Source organism: Zalophus californianus, chromosome X, assembly GCF_009762305.2.
Source record: "Zalophus californianus isolate mZalCal1 chromosome X, mZalCal1.pri.v2, whole genome shotgun sequence".
Classification (NCBI taxonomy): domain Eukaryota; kingdom Metazoa; phylum Chordata; class Mammalia; order Carnivora; family Otariidae; genus Zalophus; species Zalophus californianus.
This window is the reverse complement of record NC_045612.1, coordinates 72327805-72354788: the sequence shown is the minus strand read 5'-3', so window position 1 is coordinate 72354788 and position 26984 is coordinate 72327805. Positions and strand designations below refer to the sequence as shown.

General features: G+C 47.8%; 1 protein-coding gene across 2 annotated transcripts; it reads left to right on the top strand.

The window, feature by feature from the left end:
* Positions 1–259: 259 nt before the first annotated feature.
* Positions 260–2397, top strand: OTUD6A (OTU deubiquitinase 6A). Of its 2 annotated transcripts, none has more exons than XM_027608641.2 (2): positions 260–1201; positions 1554–2397. In XM_027608641.2, the coding sequence occupies exons 1-2, from the start codon at positions 380–382 to the stop codon at positions 1638–1640; spliced, it is 909 nt and encodes a 302-aa protein (XP_027464442.1). In that variant the 5' UTR covers positions 260–379; the 3' UTR covers positions 1641–2397. The 2 variants fall into 2 exon arrangements, with proteins under 2 accessions (XP_027464442.1, XP_027464443.1); XM_027608642.2 differs by having other exon boundaries at positions 260–1239; positions 1554–1663.
* Positions 2398–26984: the final 24587 nt, after the last annotated feature.

Below are 26984 nucleotides of genomic sequence, written 5' to 3'. Positions count from 1 at the left end.
AGTTGCCGGACCAACTAACTGAGCCACCCAGGCGCCCCTATTCAAAGCCGAAGTTTTACATGCGGGCTTCAAACCCCTCTAAAATCGAAGGCAACCGTTGCTACGGGGTCCGCTGGGGGTGTATTTAGGGTCTCCCAACAGCCAATCGTAGTGCCAGGCGTTTGCGAGGGGGCGTAGCCGTGTAGAGACAGTGGCCAATGGCAAAGAGGGCCGTGAATAGGGTGAGGGCAACCGCCGGATGACTTGAGCCTGAGCCGAGCGCAGCGGCAAGGGGAGGTTGAGGACTCGCAGCTTGTTCCGGGGTTTGAGCTGTTAGTCTGAACCGTAGGCGGTACTTCAGCTGCCACCCATCTTCGAGGCTCACCTGCCGTTAAACGTCATGGAAGATTCTCAGAGTGAGCCACAGCGGATAATACGACGCCACCACCGCGAGAGGAAAGAGCTGCAGGCCCGCATCCAGGGCATGAAGAACTCGGTGCCCAAGAGCGACAAGAAGAGAAGAAAGCAGTTGCTCCTAGACGTGGCCCGCCTCGAGGCCGAGATGGAGCAGAAGCACCAGCAGGAGCTGGAGACGTTCCGAGAGAGTTTCCCTGGTGACGGCAACCTCGACTCCGTCACCGAAGATCTCTCCAAGATGAATCTTGAGAACCAGCCTCCCCGCCAGTCGAGGGCACAGAGAAGGCGTGAAAGAAGGGCGGCCCTCGAGAGAGTGCGCCAGGAGAGGATGGCCGAGGCCGAGATGGAGCAGCTGGCCAGCTTCCGCCGCGATGAGGAGGAGAAGCTCGCCGCCATCTTACGGTCCAAGAATCTGGAGCTGAAGGATATGCCGGTCGACGGCCACTGCATGTATCGCGCCATCCAAGACCAGCTGGTGTTCTCCGTGACGGTGGAGAGCCTGCGGAAACGCACCGCCAATTACATGCGCAAGCACGTGGACGACTTCCTGCCCTTCTTCCGCGACCCCGACACCGGCGACGCCTACAGTCGCCAAGATTTCTTGAGCTACTGTGACAACATCGTGCTCAGCCCGTCGTGGGGAGGCCAGCTCGAGCTGAGGGCCCTGTCGCACGTCCTGCAGACCCCCATCGAGGTGATCCAGGCCGATTTGCCTGCCGTCGTCATCGGGGTGGAGTACAGCAGGAAGCCGCTCACCCTCGTCTACCTGCGCTACGCCTGCAACCTCGGCGAGCACTACAGCTCGGTGAGACCCTTCAAGGCCGCCGCCGCCGCGTCTCGTCAGTAGGCTCCGTTTTTTTCCTTCGGTTTTCTCGGTTTTGTCTTGCTTCGTTTTACTAGAAAGTCATTCCCCGCCCGCCCGCCCGCCCGCCCGCGCGCCGCCACCACCACCACCACTCTTCTCCGCCCCATTCCCCCACGGCCACGCTTTCTTACCTGGCGGTTCTAGCCCCTTCTCTCACCCATTCATTGCTTGGGGGGGCTGGAGTGGGGGAGACTCGGGACAAGGGAAAGATCTGAACTGTACTACCTGAGGGGAGTAGGTTGGCTAAATGTTAACCGCTTCTTGCCCTCAATGGTCTTTGCCTCCCTCGCAGATGAGAATTGGTCATGCCCCACGTGCCTTTGAGATCAAAATGGAAACTTGGTTCGATGCATTCCTAACTGGGGAAAAAAGAGTTTAGCTCGGGATCTTAGGATCGTCCCGTGAATTCATTGGATTTTAGATAAAGGTGGAGTTTCTCTGATCGAAATGCTTTGTGAATGCCTTCTGCTTATTCTTTGGGAACAAATGTATCGCAGGCTGTTTTTTGGGGGGTTGCTTTTTACTTCAGCTGGGTTCTTCCGGAAATGTCTCAAGTTATGAACAAGAGCTCCTCTAGTATTTTGTTTTGTTTGTTTTCATACAACCTTGTGTGGTTCACGATTATTTTTCTTTATTTAGGATTTGCTAAAGTCTACATAAGAGTGTTTGTTAAACTTAGAAATTAAATGCACCTACTAAACATAGAAACTAAATTTACAAAAACTGATAGGTAAGGTTCACTCTGAGATGTGAAAGATCTCAAGTTAATTTCCTTTATTAAAGATAAGAAGGAATATGACTTTATTCAAGTAGGTAATCCATTTCATTTTGTCTACAATTGGCACGAAGCAAAAAGAGACACACTGATGGGCAACTTAACTTCCTGTAAGGGTGAAGCCCGAACTAGTAAGTTTTCTTTACTGTGAGACATGAAAGGGTATAACTTTATTCAAGCAGTTCAGAAAAAAAAAGTGAGCATTCTACTTTTGTTGATAGTCAAGACTTGTTGATATCTTGAGTTCTCCGGTAGAATAGTAAAAATGAAAGGATTTACAGTAAACAGTTTAAAAGTTTTCACATCTTTAGATCCTGTGTTTCAGTGAGGCTACTTAATTTCATTTAAAAAGTCCATTGTACACGCCAAATGTTCTAAAGCAAAATATATAAATTCAAAAATTAAAAAAAAAATGTAACTTGTTTTAAAAATAAAAGTTTTAAAAATACCTGGTTCTCTACTTTTCTGTAGCTGATTTAGTTTGTACAGAGTTTGTATCCCAGAATCTGCTTCAGCAAAGGAGTCCTGGAGGGTTAGGGAGGGGAGTTGGGAGCCAGATAAGGCTTTGGGGAGGAGGACTGGCCTGGTGGCAGCCTGGAGTGGAGTGTTCCCCAGGAAAGGATTTAGGGAGGACCTTTATCTAGAGGCTGTCCAGAGTTGATGTTTCACTCTGGGAAAAACATCCTGAAATGGTTTTGTTTAGCAATGAGAACATTGCTATGCATGAAAAAAAAAACCTCCCACTTCCAGCAAAGAGGGAAATCCTGCCAGGTAGCTCACCGTGTAAATATGTGTCAGAGAAGGTTCAGCTGGCCAGCTGACTGAGAAGAAGAGGCCCCTGAGGAAACCAGGGATTGGGGTGCACTGTAAGAAGAAGGCCTTTTATAGGGGTGAGAAGACTGGCTGCAGAAGAGAGACAAGGCCCAGAAGGGAGGCATAGTCTATAGAAGGGTGCCTGGCTGGGAAGGAGGGTGAAAGTTGGGGAAGGCGTCAGCCTAGAAGGAAGAATGGGATGTGGCAGGGGAAAGCGGCACAGGCTGAGGAAGGGGACTAAGCTGATGAACAGGACATAGGCAGTAAAGGGAGCCTGGGTAGAGGGGGGTACCTGCAGGGGGTATAGGACACAGGTGGGCAAAGGGGACCTGACTGGGGACAGGGACAAAGGCTAGTGAAGGCCTCCAGAAATGGGAAGGGTGCTGTACTGGAGTGAGCTGCATTGGGTGGGGGAGAGGGCCATGGCTAGGGTAGGAGACCTTGATGGAGAGGGCGGCACAAGCTGGGAAAGAGGACCTGGCTGCAGGAGGATTCCTGGCAAGGGAAGTGGTCCAGGCCAGGGGTGGGAGCTTAGGCTGGTGAAGGGCTTCTGGTAGGAGAAGGTGGCCCCAGCTGGGGTGGGTTTTATAGGGAGGGGAAGGGAACCTGACTGGGAACTAGGTCACTTTCTGGGCAAGGGATCGGGGTAGGGGGCCCGAATAAGACTGGAAAGTAGGCTAGCTGTGGACTGAGACACTGGAAGGAGGAATAGACTGGTGAAGGGTCTACTCGTCAGAGCAGAAGTTCTGGCTGAAGGGCATACTGGATGTTGTAAAGGGGCCCATGGTTGTTGAATGGGGGAATGGCTGGGCCAGGCTGCCTATCCAGGGGAGGGACCCTTGCCTGGGAAGGGGGTCTGGAAGGAGAAAGGGCCTTGCTGGGGAAAGAGGCATTGACTAGGAAACAGGGTCTGATGGGAGGACTGGATGGAGGAGGGATCCCGGCTGGTAAAGGAGCCACCAGGCTTAGAAGGTTGCACAAAGCTGGAGAGGGGGCCCAGGCTGAGATGGGGACACAACCTGGGAAGGGAAAAGGGACCTGCCTCCGAAGGGGGCAGAGGCAGCAGAGGGGGCCCTTGCTGGGAAATTGGGCCTAGACAGAGAAGGGGGCTTAGGTAGGGAGGGAACAGAGGCTTGAGAAGGGCCATATGATGTGGAAGCGGTCGCGGCAGGAGAAGGGAGCCCAGCTGGGACTGGGGAGATGTCTGGGAGGTGCTGGCTACAAGGCACTAGGGTGCTAGCTGGGAAAGGTGGCCTAGGGACAGAGGCTTAGGTGGGCAAATGGGGCCAGGCAGGGAAAGCATGCTTATCTGGAGAGTAGGCCTGGTGGGGCAAGGAGGAATATCTTGGGGAAGAGGGAATAAGCAGAGGGGCATGAGAGCGGGGCAAGAGAACCTGGCTCTGGACCAGGGCATAGGGTGGGGAAATAGGTCTGGCTAAGAAGGGGATAATGGGGGAGGGGCTGGTTAGGGAAGGAGGAATTGGCCGGTCAAGGGAAGGAGGCCTAGTTGGGTTAGGGGGCAAAGGATGAGAAAGGAGTTCTTGACTGTTAAAGGGGGAGGGGGGAAGCCTGGGGGAAGGGCGCCTGGCCAGGGAAGGAAATCTGGCTGGGAAAGTAGGCATCAGCTGAGGAGGACATAGACTAGGAAGGGGCCTAGATGTGGGAACGTGCCTGTCTTGCAAAGGGAGAACAAGCGTGATCGGGTGGCACAAGCTGAGGATGGGAGACTGGCTGGAATGGGGGCACTGGGAGTGACCGTACCTTGGCGGGGAAAGGTGGCCTGAGTGGGGAGGGGCTCTGGCAGGGGAATAGGGCCTGGGAGGGAAGGGGAAGGTCGGCCTAGGGAGGAACATGGAGGCTAGGAAAGGAATCTGGTAGTGGGAGAAGTTCGGATGCCAAGAACCACATGAACTGGGCATGGGATAATAGGCGGGTTAATGGACCTAGCCAGGAGAGGGGAGCTAGCAGGTGGGGGACCTGAGGGCATGTGCCTTGACAGAGGTCCTGGCTGAGGGAGGGCATGTGGTTGAGGAAAGGGACCTAGCTGAGAAGGAGGGCATAGGACAAGAAGCGGAGGCAGTCTGACAGAAGGGGGATAAGCTAGACAAGGGACTTGGCTGAGGAAGGGGGCCTTACTGGGAAGGAGGCTTGCCTGGGAAGATGAGCCTAGACGGGGGGGGGGGGGGGAGAGGATGTAGGTCCCTCAGTGAAGAGAGCCTGGCTGGGGGGAGGAGTCTGGATGGGAAAGAGCTCCTACCCGGAGAAGGAGACTGGGCTTAGCATGGGGACACCTAGGGGTGAATGGGGCCTGGCAGGGAAAGATCACAGAGCTGGGGAGGGGACTTGACAGGCGTGATTCAGAGCTGAGAGTAGAGGAGGCACTGGCTCTGAGAGGCCAGCGAAGGGGCAGCTCCTTGGGAAAGTGATCCAGCTGAAGAGGGGAAAGGCTGGGCACAGGCTGAGGAGGGGTAACAAGCTGGGGCAGGGGATCCTGGCAAGGGGTGCTGCTGCCAAAGGGATACTGGCTGGGAATGTGGCTCGGCTGGGGAGGGGGTAGAGGTGGGTAGAGGTGAGTAGAGGGGATGCCTGCCTAGCAGCGGTTGGGAGCCCGTCTGGGGAGCTGGCCTTGGCTGGGGAAGGGGCCTTAGTTGGGGAGGAAGGCATAAGTAAATGAAGAGAGCCTGACCAAGTTGAGGGGACCTGGCTGAGAGAGAAGGCATGGCTAGGTTCCACATTACAGGCAGGTTAAGGGCTTCTGCTGGGGAAGGTGTAATCTGCTGGGGCAGGCTCATGACGTGGGGAAAAGGGACTACCTGGAAAAGGGGGCCCAGCTCCTAAGGGGGCAGGTATTGACTGAGGACCAGCGTTATGGAAGTGGGCCTGGGTGAGGAATGGGGAAGAGGCTGGTGACACGGACCAAGGCCTTGGCTGGTATAGAGTATAAATTCATATGGGGTAAAAGAAGGATTCCTGGCTTTTGAAGGGGGGAAGGGCTAGGGAGGGGCACCTGGCTAGGGGAGGGATTCTGGAGAGTTATCGGCACACAAAGTAGGGGGGTACTGGATGCGGATGGGGCACTGTTGAGGGGGAAAAGTGAGCTGGCTGGGGAATGGGGCATGGGTTGGGCAAGGGCCCCATCTGGGGAAGAGGGCACTCCTGGATGATGTGAGCCTTGCTGGGATGCGTGCGGTGGGGTGGGGGTGGGGGGTTGGGGGGAGGGGGCTGGTGCTGCCCAAGGAATTCTGTGGCAACTAAACAAAGACAGCAGACAGCAGAGTCCCACTGTACAAGCTATCCCTGAATATGAGGGAAGTAACTATTCCTGTCTTGGGAACCCTTAAGTTCTCACTGGGCCTGTCCCAGCTGCCTCCCCGGGGTCTGCCTTCAGCTAGAAGGAGAGGGAAGAGTTATCCCAGGCCAGATCCTAACCAGGCCCAGAGCACAAACCAAGAGAGAGTCTTCATTGTGGGATCTGGCAGGACATGAGGGATGTACAGTCTGTTCCATTTTGTAGCAATGTCATGTCCAAAAGCCATGAGTACTGTTCCCAAAGGGATCCAATTCCAGAAGCAAGTTTCATTCATTTACTATTTTTCATTTGTGCTTTGTCATGTTCTCCCCCTCTTGCCATAGCAGCCAAAAATAAGGTACATTTATCTGGGTCTGAAGCCCAGCTCATCTAATCTACTTCCAGCTTTGTGACTTGGATAAATCACCAAGTCTTTCTGGGCCTCAGTTTCCTCATCCATAATGCGGGACAATTAATACCTGTCTTAGAGATATCTCTTGGGATGTTAAGTGCATTAAATGAAAATACAGGACGCCTGACTGGCTCAGTCGGTTAAGCCTCTGCCTTCAGCTCAGGTCATGATCCCAGGGTCCTGGGACCGAGTCCTACATTGGGCTCCCTGCTCCGCGGGGAGCCTGCTTCTCCCTCTCCTCCCCACTCGGGCTCTCTCTTGCTATCTCTGTCGCTATCTTTGTCTCTCTCAAATAAATACGTAAAATCTTTAAAAGTAAAAAAAAAAAAAATTAAATGAAAATACATACGAAGTGCCCAGTAAATGTTAGCTACTGTTAGTATCATTATCTAGGAGCCCAAGAACACAACATAATCAGCTGGGGCAGCAACCACCCCTTGATTTTGTGTATTGTGACTTTTGGGGCAACTTGGCCTCTTCCGGTAGGTCTCAGAGTGGAAGCAGAGCTTCTCCCAGGTCTGTCTGCCCCAGCTGTTACAGCCAGAGCTTCCTGGGCTTCAGTGTGAAAGTAGAAGCCTCCAGAGTTCACCCCAAGTGCCCTCCTGGGGACAGGAGGCCTGCACACAGGGACGCCTCAGACCAGCCAGTATCTGCCTTCTAGGCTTTTTCTACACAAACACAGACACAGGTTTTTTTAAAAAACAAAATTGCTTCAAGCTACTCTTCTTTTAAAGAGAGCGAGTGAGCACGGGAGTGGGGAGGGGGCAGAGGGAAAAAGAGATAATCCCAAGCTGACTCCATGCTGAGCGTGGAGCCCAACACAGGGCTCAGTCCCATGACCCGGAGATCATGACCTGAGCTGAAATCATGAGTTGGATGCCCATCCCACTGAGCCACCTAGGTGCCGCATCTATTCAAGCTACTTTTTTTTTTTAATTTAACAATACATTATAAGCATCTCCCTATGTCCTTAAACAGTCTTCAATATGATCATTTTAGTGCCTGTGAATGTGCCATAATTTATCCTATTCTTTTGTTGGACATTTAGATTGCTTTCAATTTCTCACCACTATAAATATGCCACTGTAATATCCTCGTAGCTGGATGTTTGTCTATATTTCTCATTATTTCCTTTTGCTGGGATTTCTAGAAGTGATCTAGGTCAAAAGAAGAGCCTTTTCATGCATACTCCTAAACTGCCCTCCAGAAAAATTGCACCACTTTACACTCTCAGGGTATGAGAGTGTTATTTTCCCATATGGTTGCCAACACTGAAAATTATCATCTTTGCTAATTTGTTAGATGAAAAACATCGTATTAGTTGACCCTTTGTTGGTTACTAGTATGGGAGACATTCCTCTAACTGTTTATTAGCATGTCTATTTCATTCATGCAGTAACAAATAATTCCTATTTTAGTACCTGTTCCTGAACTTCACTTAATTTTCTATTTGTCTTTTTCTTATGGATTTTTAATAGGTCCTTCCACATGTCATTTGGATATTTAAAAAGAAGTATTTTCTGACTTTTTGCATATGCTGAAGTTCAAAATTATAATGGAATCTACCTATCAATCATCTTTATGGTTTCTGCCTTGGTGTCGTGCTTAGGAAGGGATTCCCCATCCTGAGTTTGGATCAGTATTCCTGTATACTTTCCTTCAGGTGTTTATGCTTTCTCTCACTATTTAACTATATTTAACATCTCCACCTGGAAATTACTTGGGTGTAAGATAAGGACTGAACATTGATATTCCCCCATTATGGTAATTAGCCATTTATTGACTAATCCACCATTTCACCACTGATTTGAAGTACAACCTTCCACATGTATTACCCTCTTATGAGGGTAAATCTCGTCAGTCAGTCACACAGAACAGCAGCATTCCAGTGACCTCAGTCTGCAACCACCAGCAATCTATTCATCCATTCATTCCATATTTTCTGACAGGAACAAGAGAAGTAGAGGTGATAAACAATAGAGATACAGGGATAAAAGATCCAGTCCCAGCCCTCACCGTCTAGTGGAGATGGCAGACAGGAAAATAGAAATAAACAGAAAGCAACACGACCAGTGCCGTGACAAAAGGAGGCACAGAGGAAGGACACCTCATCACACCTGGAGCATCAGGGAAGCTTAGGAGGCCCTTACAGAGGACAAAGCCCAAGGGGAGGCAGGAGTGAAAGAACAGGGTGTCTTCCTACTCATTGGAGCTGGTGGGGCTGGAGAGGTGGGGGAATCATGGGAAGAATCTGGAGAGGGAGATGGGCATGGTGGCCTGGCCTTAGTAAACATGAGTTTTACTCATAATATTACAAATTAAGTACGTACAATTTAATGAGATACCATTTTTCATCAGATTAGCAAAGAAATAAAGTTTGATAATTTGTCGATAGGGAAACAGGTACCCTCAAACACTGTTGACGGTATGTAAACAGGTACCATCTCTTTGGAGGACAGTTTGGCAACAACTACCAAATTTAAAGCACACAAACCACTACTGGTTGTATTTTTATGGGTAGAAATATCCAGTTTCACTTGTGCCTGACTAAAGTGAAACATAGTCAAAATGATAATATCGGTTGCTTTTGAGGAGGGGAACCAAGTTGCTGAGGGGAAAAGGATGGGTGGCAGCTTTTCACTGTGAAATCTCTTGAACATCTGATATTTTGAACTATATGAATTAATAAATAAATCTAAACCTAACTCACTAAATAACATGCACTTAGCTTTTGACCTAGCAGTCCACATTCAGGGCTCTGTACTACAGATCTACATATTACACAGCATGATATTTCAAGGACGTTCATTACGGCAGTGTTTGTCAAAGCAATAATCTGGATACAACCTAAATATCGTCAGGAAGGACTAGTTGAATAAATTTTGAACCTTCCGTATGAATTATTTCATGTAGGGAGAGCGGTAGAAGTGGGTGGGTGGAGGGAGAAAGATGGTGAGCTCTTACTTTTAAACTGTATACTTCTATATAGTTGAATTTTTTTATTATAGTTACATATACATTTGTGGTTACAAATAGAATATATAAATAATACATAAATGTGGGGCGCCTGGGTGGCTCAGTCGTTAGGCATCTGCCTTCGGCTCAGGTCATGATCCCAGGGTCCTGGGATGGAGCCCCGCATCGGGCTCCCTGCCCGGCAGGGAGCCTGCTTCTCCCTCTCCCACTCCCCCTGCTTGTGTTCCCTCTCTCACTGTCTCTGTCTGGCTCTTTCTCAAATGAATAAATAAAATCTTTAAAAATAAATAAATAAAAAGAAGAAAAAGAAAAGAAAAAAGAAAACCTAGCTCTTAGAACAACAAATAGAAAACAAAGGAAATGGAAAAAAACAAAACAAAACAGCATACTGGCCTTCCCCATGGGGAGGGGGGAGGTTTGAGAGGAGTAGGGTAGCTTAAGCATTTTTCTCCTGGTGTCTTCATTTTTACTTTGGTGTCAGTGATTCTGCATATGAAAATACCGAGGTTATGCTCTGCTTCTGTAGCCTGTACCTAGTTTCAGAAAGAAGATGTCTTCTTATCTCTTTTTGGTGCCTTTTTATTTCAGCGGGTCTTTCCCAGGGGAATTATGCAAATGCACATTTACTCAACCATCAAGTCCCAACTTCATTTTGAATGGAAAAATGTGCCCCCTAAATATGTTTATTACTTCTGAATGACTTTTGCCAAAACAACTTTAACCACTGACCTAGGGCCCTCTGTGGGCCCTTCCAGCTAGCTCCCTCCATGTCTCTTTTGATGTGTCTCTCTCTCGGTCTGTCTCTCTCATTTTTTCTCATACACCCACCCACACACAAATCTAGGACCTGTCTCTAAACATTGTGTGTGACCCCACAACACTGCAAGGCAGGAGCAATAAGAGAAGCAGTTTTGGCTTGGCATAGGAAAGAACGTGCTGGGTGCCTGGGCGGCTCAGAAGGGTTGAGCATCTGCCTTCGGCTCGGGTCATGATCCCAGAGTCCTGGGATCGAGTCCCACATCGGGCTCCCTGTTGCATGCGGAGCCTGCTTCTCCCTCTGCCTCTGCCTCTCTCTCTCTCTCATGAATAAATAAATAAAATCTTAAAAAAAAAAAGAAAAGAAAGAATGTGCTGATAATCAGAGGTATTCAAAAATATAAAGAACCATCTCACAAGGCGCTGAGGTCTCTGTCATTGGAGGTGTGTAAGCCCAGGCTGGATAAACACCACCTCACAGAGGTTTTCAGGTACTTCAAGTATCTAGTGGGCACCTAGAAGCTTTCCACCTCACCTGAGAAATTAGAAAACGAAAGAGGAGTTTTTGTTTTGCTTTTCTTTTTTTTTTTTTTTTTTTGCTTGGAGGTGGGAGCACACTAGAAGGGAAGCACAGAAAGCCCCAGGGCATGGGCAAGGCTGAGCTGGGAGCTAGGGCACCCCTAAAGGAGGTTTGAGAGGCCGCTTTTACCCAGGTGAGCCCTCTTTCTAGAACTGTGCACATGTTAATCCCTCCCAGGCCCTGATCAGTCTTGAGGAGTTTGGGAACACACCGGTGTTGCTGAGCTGTAGGAGTGGCCAGAAATGGAGATATCACAACTGCGATGTTGACTCTAGCCCTTGTTCTTGTTCTTACGTACAAAACTGCTGCTTCAGCCGGCTTGGAGATTTGCTCAAGGGACCTATTCTTCTAATGAATCGCCTAGATGATTAGGACACACTCACAGGTGTGTAAATAATGCTTCTGGAAATATTTGAGGGGGTTTGAAAACAGCTTGTTCTCTTAAGTATCCTATTCAGTTCAACTAAATATACCGAGGATCTCCAGTAGCAGGCACTGCTGGCTGGGTAGGGCCCCAGGAAGGCCAAGCGGGGAGCCCCAAAGACTGCAATTCGTGGTGCTCTCCAAGGTGGCCTCACAGCCTCAGAGGTGAGAGCCACAAAAATCCAAGGGACTGCCAAACGCAAGGCCCACCAGTAGGTGCTGTGGTCCCGGAAGAAGATGAGGAAATCAAGTGGGAATGCTCTGGGACAGCTTGGGACTGACTGAAGCTGGGTGGAAGAGGGAATCGGGAGCCTTGAAAGGTCAGCTTAGATTTAGGCGCGCAGCCCTGAAGGGAAGGGCACTTCAGGCTGAGAGGACGGTATTAGGCAAACACACAGAGATGACACTGGGCGAGATGTGAGTAAAGAACGGTTGTTCACATCTCCAGCATCTGTTTTCCCCCATCCCTGCAAAAGTCCCCACCTTCCTTTTGGGGTGTCATCCTTGTGTCACCTTCTTGCGGTAAAGAGGCGGGGTCATGGCCAGGGCCCTCCCCCTTCCGGGCCGCCAATCAAAGCACCGCTCCTCCCAGGCCACAATGATTGGCTCAAGCTAAATCTGTGGCTTGGGTTTGTCCAATCAGAGTGAAACCCAGGATTTGGTGAGCGCATGCGCTTTGTAGCTCTTTTTGAAGCTGTGAGGAGGTCCAGAACCCCGGGCCATCTTGCAACCAACCGTTGGGGGAGGGGGCTGGGGGCCGCAGTTACGAGGTGGCCTCAGGTGAAGCCACCAAATTCAATCAGTTCTTAGGAAGAGGCTAGTAAGGGCTTACGGAATGAGAGGAGAGTTCTTGCAAAGTCTCAATCAGAATTTTGTTTGAAGGAAAGTAGGACGGAAGTGGACAGCAACAACTGTTTTCCCATGTTCACGTAGCCACTTTAGCTGTGTTTCTCGGCTACTTCGAAACCGAGAAGAGGACTACTCAGGGTATTCTAGCCCTTAGGGAGTGGCCTTTCTAAGTAGTAAGTGGGAATTCTGGACTCTGGACCGTGGCAGCCTGATTGAGTTCGTTTGTTCTTTCCCTGGGAACGCCAGCATGACTGTGGGGGATGGGGGGGTTGGTTCTGGAAGTATCTTCTTTCCGATCCTGAAGACCAGCTTATGTAGCAACTTCATGAGCTACCTTCCTATAGGACCCAGACTCAGCGACCAGCCACACCTAAGAGAGAAAATTTCTGCAACTTGCTCCCCACCCTTGGAGGAAAAACATCTTCCCTACAGAGGAGTTAGAATGTTGCTCTAGAGGCAGTAGAACCCATTGATTGTTTTTTCAGACAGAATGACACATCAAAACTATGCTTTAGGGATGAGGAATCTGGTGGCGTTTGGGGGATAAAATGGATTGCAAAGAGGGAGATTGGAGGCAAGAAGGTGATTTGAGAGGCCCTCTTTTCATCCATTCAGCCTGGCCTAGGGCTGTGGCAGCAGGGAGAGAAGGGACCAGTGATGAACATGGGAGTGGAATTAACATTTGTTTTATGTGGACAGTGAGGCGGAAGGCAGGATCAGGGGTGATTCCCTGGTGTTTGGCTGGAGTAATTGAGGAAATGGTGCCCTGAGATTGGCCCTTAAAAATCCCTTAAACTGCCAACATAGTACAGCGTCCCCAGTTTCATGTATACAACCTTTGTACACGAAAGCTTTTTGTACCTCCAAGCCAAACTAAAAGGAGGCACGTGTGAGCGTGAGTGACCACAGACTAGCTTAGAATGGATACACGAGAAACGCCAAGGAGACAACCTCAGCGCTGAGAATAGGGTGTGAATGCATTGCTTATTCAAAATATAAATATAGTTTCAATTTTTAAATAATTAATTAAAGTTCAGTAATGTCAGTAGCAAGCCAAGCATATGTCAACAGCACCCAACAGTAACTCTCAACAATACTGTCACCAAACTCGGAATTATTCAGTTGATAATAATGAGCCTGGAGCTCGGGCAGGAGAATGCAGGGGGTGCTCTGGCACGCTTTCTGCAGATGTAATGTGTTCTGCCTCTTTTTCCCCCCATTAATTCTCCAATGGATAAACTATTTGATCAGAGTTCATAGCCTCTCTCTTTGTCGTACGCACATCCCACCCCTTTCAAGGAAAGCACCAATTTCCAGAGATAATAAAATCTAAATCAGCATTTTAAAAGCAATATAATATTTTTTTTCTGAATTCGGACCCGCAATGGATTTTGAGTTTTGCATAGTTTGCAAAGCAGTTTCTGTTTCTTTCTTCTGCTTCTACTGGTGTAGAGACCTGAGGCCAACTACAACGCCTTGTCTAAAAGCAGACCCACTAAACCCTGGTGACACACACACACACACACACACACACACACACACACACACACGAAACTGCCGCAGAAGCTTTGAAATTTAAGAACTTTCTGTTTTGCTTTGTTGTTTTGTTTTTGTTTTTTCCTTACTTTGAGTCAGGTCAAGTTTTTTAGCCTTGGTGTATTCCCCTCACTCATCTTTGAAGATAGAAGGGAAGTCCCCAGAGACCAAACAAAGCAGGGAGGGTGATAGGCAGATAGGACTGGGGAGCAGCTCTTATAGTTCCATTTGCATAGAATAACCTTGGCAAGAATAGACACCAAATATTAACAGAGATTTCCTCCCAGTGGAATTATAGGTGAATTGAATTTCTCCAGATTATTGCCAGCAAGCATATTATTACATTTTATTTTACGTTGTATTTCATTAACAACAAATCAGAGTAAAGATTCCTAGATACCGTGAGAGACTCATTAAAATGATGTTGTAGTATTTTTTTCTGCAAACAAAATACCTTTCTTTAAATAAGAAAAAGATCTTAATTTTCAAATGCTTTCTTTTTGTTTTAGTGGAAAAAACAGTCATGATGTTTTTTTCAGTGGATAAAAATTTCCCTAAACAGGCTTGCTATAATGTTCGAATTTTAAACATTTCAGTGATGTAGTGTGCTAATTCTATACACAACAGCTAACATGATTAAAAGTTAAAATCTTCCTTAAGGCACTGAAAATCATTATAACGAATAATTCAAATTAAAAAAATTTTTAATTCAGTGTTTTCCTAAAAATAGCTTTATATTTTCGGAACTTAATAGAAAAATGAAGCTACAAAGTAGTTTGTAAAATAAGACCATACAAGCAAATAGGTAATTTACGGTAAAATTAATTGCCCTTCTAAATTTTTAGGTATTACATAAAAACCATAATATGTTTAAAAAAATAAATTTTTACAAAGGGAGGCTTCTAGGGGTAATGGTGCTGTTCTATTTATTGATCTGAGTACATACAGATATATTCCTGTGGAAAAATTCATAGAGTTGTTTCCTTGTGAAATGGGTCCTTTTCCATATGTGTGTTATTCTTCAATAAATAATATTAAAAACAAAAAAGAGGGGGAAGTCAAACAGAATCGAAGGTCACAGAATTTCAGGAGGAGGATTGAGACAGGGTTGTTGGATACTGTGAATAATAATAATAAAATAAGAATTACCACGTATACTGGCTGTAATGCACACTTAGCCATGTGCCAAGAATTGCTCTATGAACTTTATGTATAATAACAAACTTAATCCTCCCTAGTCCCATGAGGTATGTACTATTATAGTTCTCACAGATGAAGAAACTGATGTACAGAGTGGTTAAGTAACTTGTCCAGGGAGATGATAAACTACTCTTTCAAGAAATTTATGGTGAATGAAAAGACAGAGCAGTAATTCATGCAGAAAACAGGAAGTTTGGGGTTTTTGTTCTTGTGGGCAGTGTTGAGTGCATTTATGACTTGAGGAGAGAAGCCAGAGAGAAGGGGAAAGAGCAAAAGTGTTTCATCCTCTCCCAGGAGGCCAGCAGAGGGTGGATCAAGAACCCATACATGTACACTTTTGCCCAAGGGAAATGTGCCTTCTAAGATCTGAAGAAAGGAGAGGTCTGTGCAGTGGAGAGCTGAGAGATTCCCACATCAGGCAAAGGACATGGTGAGGACCTTTGCTGAACCATAAGGAGGTCAGGAGTGTATAAAGAAAGCTGGAGAAAACTTGAAGTGAGGATTACTCAGTGTTTATGACAGTTAAAATGATGGTAATTGCTCATTTCTGGATCCCACCCCAGGCCTACTGAGTCAGACTCCAGAGGTGGAGCCCCAGTGTCTGCTTTTTTAACAAACTATGGAGGCAGTTCCGATGACCCCTGAGTTTGAGAGACCTACTGGTTTATGAGACCCACAAGCCTCAGGAGATGAAAGGAAGATGGGTCTACCCTGCATTACAGAGCATGAAGGGATAGTTTTCCTCAGGAATTAAATAAGCTCTCCAAGTGATTCTGTCACAGGTGGTCTGTGGACACACTGGGGAAATTTGCCTCAAAGTTGACGGTGGCTAAGCACGTGGGCTTTGAAGCTAGATTCTAAATACTGCTATTTATTTCCCATCGCAAACTTTGGCAAGCTAGTTGACCTCTCTGTGCCTCAGTTTCCTCATCTGGAAAGTGGGGCTAGTAATAGATAGTGCCCACTTCATCATGTTGCTGTGAGGGTTAAATACACTAACGTGTGTGAAGTGGCTCAAAACTTAATAAACACTCAACACTCGATAAATATTAGCTATCAGTATCGCTGTGTTTAGTATTCACCATAGTTGGAGGGCCCAAAGGCACAGACAGTGTAACCTATGAAAAGTAGGTTAGGCGATGGAATATTTGAGCAGATTCGGGAAAATAACCTACCAGAAAAGACAATCTTGTGACCAGAGGAGAGCTCACAAGGCAAAAAGGGAAGTGGCAAAGTGAGGGCTGTACCCACTTACTAGGGGCCTGACAAGGTGCACTAGAGCTACCCCCGATGAAGTTAGTGACGGGAGACAAAGTGGGGTTGGTGGGAGAGGTGGGGAGGTGGAGATAAAACTGCTGCTCTGCCCTCCCCAGGTGGACGGGAACCACTGTTTAGACCCTGCCTTGTTTTGCCTCTGATGGGAAGCCCAGGTTCTAAAAATATGCTCAGCGGACAGAAGTCCTTTATTACTCATCTGAAGAGAGGCCTGCCCTTAGATTCCAAACTGAGCCTCTTGGGCAGATACTTGGAGCCCTGTCTCCAGCCATGGGTTCAGGCCAGTGCTTAGCCTCTTGTTCTCTCTTTATGCACCTTTGCACTTGATCCTGCTTGTTAAGGGGAACACAGAGGAGCTAAGGAGAGAGCTGGAACCCAGGTCCCATGAGAAACAGTTGAAGGAGCTGGAGCTGTTCAGCTTGGAGGAGACTGAAGGCAGGGTCGTTTCTGTACCTCTAAAAGGCTGTTACAAGACAGCAAGAGCAGATGGGTGGGGTGGGGGGGCAGAGCTAGGAGCCATAAATGGATAGAAACCATGGGGAAGCATATTTCAGCTCACACAAGAAATTAACTTTCTAATAGTACTGATCAGCCATGAATCAGAATAGATACCTTGGGAGGTAAAGAGCTCCCTGTCACTGGCGGAGTGCAAGCAGCGGTTGGATGACAGCTTTATACCAGAGAACATTTAAGTGGCTGGTTGAACTTTATAGCATAGAACAGATTGTTCTGTGTTAGTTTTCAGCAGCCTGGTTTCATTTCCATAACCCTTGGCTTTCTTAGCCCTACTTATATATTTTTTAAAGATTTTATTTATTTACCTGGCAGAGAGAGAGAGAGAGAGAGAGAGAGCGCGCACAAGCAGGGGGAGTGGCAGGCAAGGGAGAGGGAGAAACAGGCTGCCTGCCAAGCAGGGAGCCCGATGCGAAGCTCGATCTCAGGACCCCGGGATCACAACCCTAGCCGAAGGCAGACGCCTAAACAACTGAGCCACCCAGGCACCCTTAGCCCTACTTTAATACCTGGTAACCAGGTCACATTTAACATACTAGGGAATGGATGTTGGGGAGCAAACTGAGTATCCCATAGGCCCCAGGAATTGGGTCCATGCGTATCTCTCCCTTCCAGCTACCATCACCTCTCCCTTCCCAGACTGCCTACAAAGTCAGATACGTTTCTCTACATCCCTGCTTTCTTGCTGTGCCCAAGACAAACTCATAGGCCCTTTAGGATTTAGGGTATAGAATCACTGATGGGAGGTGACACAACAGGAAACATGGCAGGTAATCCAGAGGCCCAAGAACTCTGACCAAGTTCCCACAGCGGTAGTCCATGGGCTACTAAACAAGTGCTTCTCAAACTTTAATGTGAATCGAATCACCTGAGGATCTTGTTAAACTGCAGATTCTGATTCAGGAGCCTGAGATTCTGCATTTCTAGCAAGCTTCCAGGTGCTGCTGATGCTGCTGGTCCATGGATCTAAATCCTTATATAGATATCTAGGTTATTGCTGTGGTCCTATGTTCTATGGCAGAGTTGTAATAAGGGTTGCAAACTCAAATGCTTATCAGGATTAATATAAATGGGCAAGGGAAGCCACAGACTCGATGAATTCTGAACTGTTTGGATTAAGCTGTTTGGCTTAAGCATAGCACCAAATGCAGAGGTAGACACCTAGCAGCCACCAGTTTGGGAGGTCTATGAGTCTGCATCTACTCCGTGTGTGTGTGTGTGTGTGTGTGTGTTTAATTCTTTGTGAGAAGCTCCTCATTTTGATCTAAGTTTGGTAGAGGCCCCAGGGGTTCTGAGAGGAGAACAAAAGGATAAACCATTTGTTTTTCAGGTGCCTCTGGACTCCTGTGACCTAGGGCACCCCCACCCCCACCACCACCACTTTGCCCAAGTGAAGGCTTCCTTGGCCCTTTCCTCAGATTTCTCCCTTTTGAAACAAAGAGCTCATTTATCTTCATTCAGCACAATTAGCAATGGGCATCTCTATTTCAAGGCTTACCCCCCCCACACCCGCCTTATACACACATGTTAAACAGGTTGGCTCTAGTCATTTTTGGCCAGTAGACTACAGGACAAACCCCAGGTCAGTGGGGTAAGAGGTGAATTGGGTAAAGCCTCTGGGCCAGGGGAGAATCCTACACATTAGTTCTCCTTTCCAGAAAAAGGGTAGATCGGAAAAGAGAGTGGTTGTAACTCTATGGAGATTTGGTGATGGGAACACATATTTTGCCATGGAGAATGTGTCCTAATTCTAGAAATCCAGTCCCAAGCCAAGTACTCTGTCCCTAGGTTTGGGGAGAGAAACTCATTTCAGAAGGGAAAGGGTCACTCAAGCCAGAGAAAAGGCTTGCTGTGAACATTTGCCTTTGCTCTGATTTTTGGGACATCCTTGACTCTCCCAGTTGGAAGAGATCTTAGAGTACGTCCTTTAGTCCGGCTTGCCCCTGTCACCTCCTAACTTGGCAACACCTCAGTGTGTTCTCTATTCCTTAAGCAGATTTTCAAGTTGGCATTTATTTTCCCAAGTGAACTTTCTCCTCCAAACAAGAATTTTACCTGCCCAGGAAAGTACGGTTCTTGGGCTCGGTTCTTGGGTATAATTCCCTCTTCAGTAAGCATAAGCCCTTTATTTCAGGACCCAGAATCTACTGTCAGGGTGTCAGATGCTACAATCATAGTACTCAGCGATAGCACCGTTCTTCCACAAGAAGCCCATCCACTAAGGAAACAGACCTAACCCCAGGTTTATAAGCACTGATAGGAAAGCCCACCTCACCCCCCCTTGGGACCCTTGGGTGGTGGCATTGGAGAGTAAAACCCAGCTCATTTCTACAGAAGAGACAGGATGTTGTCCTTCCCTTTCTCACACCTTCTAGCCCTCTTTCATAATGGAAGCACAAATACCTCCCCAAGAGGAGTTGTCCTAACTCTCAAAAGTGGGCAGTCCATGGGCGCCTGGGTGGCTCAGTTGGTTAAGCAACTGCCTTGGCTCAGGTCATGATCCTGGAGTCCCGGGATCGAGTCCCACACCGGGCTCCCTGCTCAGCAGGGAATCTGCTTCTCCCTCTGACCCTCTTCCCTCTCGTGCTCTCTATCTCTCATTCTCTCTCTCTCTAATAAATAAATAAAATCTTAAAAAAAAAACACACACAAAAGTGGGCAGTCCATCATTGCACACAACCTGAGCACAGAGTCAGATGAGCCAGGAGCGGGAAACACCCAGGATCCCAAAGAGGTGAAAGGGCTCTGAGAACTGGTTGCCTCCCCTGGGGGATGGCGGAGCTGCTTGCAAGGCTCCAGAGCATTAGCCCTTTCACACTATGCTCTGGACACGTGGAGGGAGTCTCATCCCTGAGGGGCATCAAATGATATTCTTATAAGCCTGTCTCTTGCCACGCTCCCCATCAGATTGCCCCTCTGTGCTGGATCAGGTCTGATTAGAATTTAGAGGAGCCAAGGTCTCTGCCAGCTGGTCCTTCACAGGTGTGATGAGAATGGTGATGGCAGCCCCAGCTGGACATGAAGTTGGGCCCCAGGATGGACACAAACAGGACCCAGTGGGGTCTGCTCCCAGATAAACTGCTGAAACATCACAGCTGTCGCAGGCGCTGTGTTGAACTGCAGGAAAATCCTCCTCTGAGAAGCAACCCCATTAGGTTGGAATTCCTGCTCCCCCACTTTCTAGCTCTGTGACCTTGGGCAAGTTATTTCCCTGCTCTGTGCCCCAGTTTCCCCATCCACAAAACCAAAGAGGTACCTACCTCTTAAGTGTACTGTGAGGATTGAATGAGGTATCTGTTTTGGGGGGGGCATTCTTTTTTTTAATTTAAAGTCAATTAATTAACGTATAGTGTATTATTAGTTTCAGAGGTAGAGTTCAGTGATTCATCAGTTGCACAGAACACCCAGTGCTCATTATATCACAGGCCCCCCTTCATGCCCATCACCCAGTTACCCCATCCTCCCCACCCACCTCCCCTCCAGCAACCTTCAGTTTCTTTCCTATGCTTAAGGGTCTCTTATGGTTTGTCTCCCTCTCTGATTTCATCTTGTTTTATTCTTCCCAGGTTTTGTTTGGTTTTGTTTTGTTTTTACTAACAAGAGTCATGCCGTATATATTGTTCTTTGATGTGCTTGTTGGAGATGTTGTCAGCCTAGCACACTCCTCTTATCTGTTCTATATTCCACAGAAATAGTGTCACTGTTTGGGTTGCTTCATTCTGCTGTTATAATTGTTGCCCACTTTTGTGCACAAACTTGAGAACAGGGGCTGGAATTTGAGGGGAAGAGTGCCAGTTTGAGCCCTTGGCAATCTGAGGTGAAGGTGTGTTGACGTGGCATTGAGCAGGTGGCAGGCCATGCGTGCTGACTCAGGCAGGAGGGTGGCTGGACTGTGAATTTGGGACCCACAGGCCGATGGCATTGTGTGTGACAGGGACGTGGTGGGTTTTGCTTTTAACTTTTGTTTTTCTGGGAAACCATCTCTCCTTCTATTCTAAATGAAAGCCTTGCTGGATTCTTGGCTGTAGATTTTTTCCTCTTAGCAGTGGAATTTATCATGCCACTCCCTTCTGGCCTACAGAGTTTCTGCTGAAAAACCCACTGATAGCCGTATGGGGTTTGCCTTGTGTGTCACTGCTTTCCTTTCTCTTGCTGCTTTTAAAATTCTCTCTTTATCACTACTTTTGGCCATCTTATTTACTTTGTGTCTTGGTGCAGACCTCTTAGGGTTGGTTTTGTCGGGGGCTCTCTGTGCCTCCTGGATCTGGATTTCTCTTTCCTTCCCCAGGTTCAGGAAGTTTTTAGCTATTATTTCTTCAGACAGATCTTCTGCCCCCTTTTCTCACTCTTCTCCTTCTGGGATTCCCTATCATGTGACTGTCATGCTTGACGGTGTCGCTGAGTTCCCTGGGTCTATTCTCATTTTGCGTATTTTTCCCCCTCTCATCTGCTCAGCTGGATTACTTCCCATTACTCTGTCCTCCAGGTGGCTGATCCGTTCTTCTACTTCCTCTTGTTTGCTATTTATTCCAGGTGGTCTATTTTTATTTCCATTCAGTAAGCCCAATAGCTCTAATTGGTTCTTTTTTACATCTCTTATCTCTTGGTGGAGGATCTCATGGAGGTTCTGCACTTTTTTCTCAAGTTCAGTGAGTATCTTTATGAGCCTTACTTTAAATTCTCTATCAGACATATTACTTATCTCCATTTCTCTTAGGTCTCCTGCTCTGATTTTGTTCCACTCTTTCATTTGGGACATATTCCTCTGTCTCCTCATTCTGTCTATTGCTGTGTCTGTTTCTCTGTGTTAGGAAAGGCAGCTACGGCTCCCACACTTGAAAGTAGTGGCTTTATGAAGAAGAGGTCCTGCAAAGCAATGTCTCCTTTTCACCAGAAAATGGTGCTTCAGGAGTGTCTTCTATGTGTGTTGCTGCAGGGGTGTCCTACCATCATGGCAGAGCTGTGTTTGCCTTCAGTCCAGCCTGCAATGAATGGCTCTCTGCCTGTTGTAGGCAGAGTCTGACACCTGTGGTATTGGTGGGCTGGTCCGGGGCTGCCTTAGGCTTGAGTTGAGTCAGAGCAGGTGTTTGCCAGAGATGAAGTAACACCAAACTGCAAGCACTTTCCCCTCATTGTCCCCTGGGAAGCTTTTGTTGGTGGGTGTGGCCTGCAGTCAGACCAGCTGCCTGCCCCCAGCCCACCGTGGGGTCACAGTCAGACTGGTGTGTGGTTATCTTCCCCTCTCCCTGGAGCAGGACTCACTTTGGAGTGGTGCTGGCCCTTGTCTGGGCTGCACGCACACCGCCAGGCTTGTGGCACTGCTTTGATGAGATCTTGCCCAGAGCAATCAGAGGGGGTAGATCTGCTTCACTATGGCCTCTTGTCTATGCCAGGCTGCAGAGAGTCTGTTCTGCCAGTTTACAGGCTGCTTTCTGGGTTAATTATGCTGACACGGGTGCTCTCTAGGCGGCCACGTGGCAAGAGGTGAGCCCAGGGTCCTCCACCTCCGCCATCTTCCCAGCAGCCTCTGAATGCGGTATTTGTAACAATACTTGACACAGAGCATGTGCTCAGTGAGTGTTCCTTCCTTTCCCTTGGCTTGGCAGAATATGTTTACTAAGGAAAGTTGAGATACACAGAGGCCAGCCCTATCCCTTGGAGTGGTGACAACCTGGAGGCTTCTAGATGCCATGCCCAAGAAAGAAAAGCAAGATTAGAAAAAGGTTAAGTAAAGCTGCTCTCCACCCACCTGCCCGCCTGACAGTGTACTGCCTATCAAATATATAGCTGATGCTCCTGGGTCATGGGCTTGCTTGGAGTTGGGGGGGGGGGGGTTGTCTACACCAGGCTTGTCACAACCTGATCTTGTGACTAAATGCAGGTATTTGCAAGACAACTGGCCTGAGGTGCAGTTTTTCTATGAGAACCTAGTCAGTCCTTGAAGTAATTTGAACTTTGCTCCCTCCTGTGGTGAGCCCTCACAAATCCCCATTGTCCTTTATCCCAGCTAACTTCTCCTACTGGCCTCGACCTTAAATATGAGCTCTGGAGGGAAGCCTTCCAGACTACTGACCTAGGCCAAGTATCTGTACTTTGCCCGAACACTTTGCACCTACAAGTAATGACATGATTGTGCATTTCTGTACCAAGACTGTTACCCACTGCACCAGAAGCTCCTGAGGGAAGCGCAAAACCTTTTCCTCTTCACCATCCCTATTGAAGCAGTGACAGAATCTTGAGCAGCCATTCAGCCTCCACCACAGTGGAGAGAGAGCATTGGCCAACAATCACAATAGCTCTTTTGGGTTCTGACAAAGAAGAGCAAAGCAGGATGAACGTAGAACCAGATGTGGGGTGTTTCAGATCCCAGAACGAGGTCTTCAGTCCTCGGTGACAAAAACAGAGTCCCTAACGGCCTCAGCCTGCAATACAGTCTGAGGCTGCGAGATGCGTAAGAGAGGCCTGGATCAGGGAGTCACGATAGCTCAGACTCCAACTGCCAGGAGAAATGTGGTTTCTGAAGTCAGAGGTCAAGAAGCTTCCCTCCTGCCGAGTGCTGGAGAAGAGTCCCAGAATGAACGAGAAGTGCAAAGAGAGAGCCAACCCTGAAGGAACCATCCATCAGAGGCTCAGATTGCAACTGCTCTTCTGTGCGTTGGCTTAAAAATCAAATTCCATTCTAGACAAATTTCCTTATTGCATGCAAGCTGCTCTAATTTCAAGAATGTCAAATATGCGGCCAAATGCAATTACATTTTAAGCACAGCACTCACTTGAAATATAGCACAAATTTCTAAACCAATTTTAATCACATTACGGAGAGGGCAGACCTGCTCAGCAATCTGAAATCCCACCTTATCCAGAGAGCCTTTCCTGATTAGTTAGAAGAGTGGCCAATTTGCTGCCTCTGCCCTGCCTATTCTCTTATTCCCACTCTGCTGTCAGGTATGCATTTATCCTTACGCTTGTACATAACGTCGATGGGGTTGTTGATGATTCATTCTGCCTTGGCTACCCATTCACTCGGTTTATCACATGGCTTTTATGCCTCAACGGCCCTTTGGCTGTTTCTTTCTGGTACCCCTCTGTGAGCATAGGCCTGGCCTTGGATTCCTTTCATGCATGGCTCATCCCTGCCCCACCCTTGTCCATATGGGTTCCTTGAGAATGAAAGCTCAGGGAGCCATAGGCTAAACTGGGTGGTTGTAGGGACAATGTGTGGTGGGGAGTCCAAGCTCCCCCAGACTTCAGACACAGGGGATTTTTGTCTGGTCGGTGGGGCTAAGTGCCAGAGCATCCCTCGGGTCTGGGAAACTGGCATACTTTTTGCAGGCTAGCATTTCCAGAGATGCCTGCATATATATTCTTGCCATGGGGTAGCTGCAGAAAGGGCTATCTGGCCGCTCTCTCTGATGCCCAGTCTACTGACCAGGACCCGAGGGAACCACATTCAGGGGGCAGCTGATAGGAGGGGGACAAGAATCTTGCTAGTTATAGGGTCTGCCCCTGACTGGCCTTCGGAGTTTGTTTTGCTGGAAAATCTAGGTAGCTGATCATGTTTCCCCAAAAGGCTTCAGGCCCATCATTTGGGTGGGAAAGGGTTCCAGGTTCCACACACAGACAGCCTGAATCTCATGCTCACTTACTCTTGCTGGCTTAGGGGTCTCTCTCTCTCGTTTTCTCTCACTTACTCTTTCTGTCTCTGCGTATATGTGTCTCAGTCTCTTTCTCCCTTCTCCGTCTTTCTCTCTGTGTGTGCATGTGTGTGTGTGTGTGTGTGTGTGTGCGTCTTTCCCCTCTTCTGCTCTCTCTGTTTCTGTGTGTGTACATGTGTCTCTTTTGGTTTCTCTCTGTCGCTTTCCGTCTGTCTTCTGTCACCCTCTCTCTGCCACGCCCACTCACCACTCCTCTCTCTCACTCCTTCTCATCCCTGCTCACTCCACATGCCCAGCCAGACACAGAAACGCCCATTTTGTCTCTGTGACAAACACACATTTAAAAAGGTAATTTCAGGGGCACCTGGGTGGCTCAGTCGGTTAAACATCTGCCTTCAGCCTGCATCATGATCCCAGGATCCTAGGATCGAGCCCCGCATCAGGCTCCCTGCTCAGGGGAGAGCCTGCTTCTCCCTCTCCCCCTGCTGCTCCCCCTGCTTGTGTGCTTGCTCTCTCTCTGTCTCTCTTTCTCTGTGTCAAAAAAATAAAATCTTTAAAAAAATAAATAAAAAGGTAATTTCACTTAGAAGTCAAGGGAAAGGAAGTGGCCCAGAGCACAGACGTCTGCCTCAGTCAGGATGCTAGGGTTTTCTTTTTTTAAGATTTTATTTATGTATTTGAGAGAGAGAGAGAGAAAGCATGAGAGGGGAGAATGTCAGAGGGAGAAGCAGGGAGCCCAGTGCAGCACTCGATCCTGGGACTCCAGGATCATGACCTGAGCCAAAGGCAGTTGCTTAACCAACTGAGCCACCCAGGCACCCCTACAGTCAGGAGGCTAAACCAAACCCTTAACTCTTCTTCTGGTGTGTGTTGAGGTCACAGGGCTCCAGCCCCCAGAGGAACTGCTGTCCTCCCAGAACCTGGCTCACTGGGATACCTATGAGATGGATGACAATTTGTTGGGGCCTGTAGCATCAGATGGATGAGTTGGGGGATGAAGATGGACCCCGTGGGGTAGATAAATAACTTTTTTAAAAAGATTTTTATTTTTGTGTGAGAGAGAGGAGAGAACACAAGCATGAGCAGGGGAAGGGGCAGAGGGAAAAGCAGACTCCCTGCTGAGCAAGGAGCCCAATGCGGGGCTCGATCCCAGGACCCCGGGATCATGACCTGAGCCGAAGGCAGACGCTTAACTGAGTGAGCCACCCAGGTGCCCTAGATAAATGACTTTTAAGGTCTGTCCCTGATGTAAGATTCTGGGATCCTGAGATGTTACACCTGTGATTTACTTGAACCTGAAATGACTAGACAGTATTCAGTTCTAGGCTTCCTACAGTAAGGGTTACAAACTAGATTATGTTCAGGGGAGATTAAGTACAATGGAACAGGGACTAGAGACCATGTCACTGTCTCATAGCCAACATAAATTAAATGCCTACTTTGTGCCTGACATTGGACAAAGCACTGGGCATACAGAGATTAGTAAGACACAGTCTTTTGACTTCAAAGAGTGATCAAATCTAGAAATACAAGTTTTTAAAAAAATGTTTAATTTAAATTTTACTCAACATCCAGTGCAACATTGGTTTCTGGAATAGAATTCGGTGATTCATCACTTACATACAATGCCCAGTGCTCATCCCAAAAAGCGCCCTCCTTACTACCCTTCACCCATCTAGCCCACCGCCCACCGACCTCAGCTTGTTCTCTATTGTTAAGAGTCTCTTATGACTTATTTCCCTCTCTCCCTTTCCCCCCTTCTCATATGTTCATCTGTTTTCTTTCTTAAATTCCACATATGAGTCAGATTATATGATATTTGTCTTTCTCTGACTGACTTATTTCACGTAGCATAATACACTCTAGCTCCATCCACATCATTACAAATGGCCAATAGAAATACAAGTTTAATAACAATAACCCACATTTACTGAGTGCTTACAATATGCCACACGCTTGTCTAAGCTTTTTGCATGTCTTGCCTGGATTAATCCCCATTTTACAGATCAGCAAACTGAGACACAGATGAGCAAACTGAGACCCAGAGAGGTTACATTTGGTGACATTTTAGTACCATAGGGATTGATTGAAAGAGCTAGGGCTGTCTAGCCTGGAGAAGAGAGGATCCAAGGGCCCGTGGGTCTCTTGTCTTCAGACTTCTGTCAGAGTCTGAGAGAACAAATGTATTTGTGTGTGGCCCCAGAGGGCAGAGCTGGAACCCAAAAGTGGAAACCAATCTGGACTCCATACAAGGAAAAAAAACACCTGTCTTAGAAGTCAGAACAGGCTTCCAGGAAGGGGAGGGAGATGTCTACACAGAAGCTGCATATGCGTTCAGGTGGGGGGGAGGGGAAGATGTGCCAAAAGGTTTCTTGTAGTTCTCAGAGGCTGCGCGTCTTCATTTTCTGGCTACACACTGGCTTAAAGACCCCAACATGACCTCTGTAGAGCCCTCTGGAGACCCACGCTCTAGCTGCCATGTGCCCACCTCCGTACACAGGGCGCACTTGCAGCCTGCTTGTGCTCATCCTCCTTCACATCTTTCCTCATCCCCTTCTCTTGTCTGCCCCCAAGGGGCTTGGGGCCTTGCCTTGCAAAAGAATCCCACCCATAGTCTTCCCTCCAGCTTCCCACCCAGGCCTTGGGCTGACATTGCTGCTTTGGAACTCCA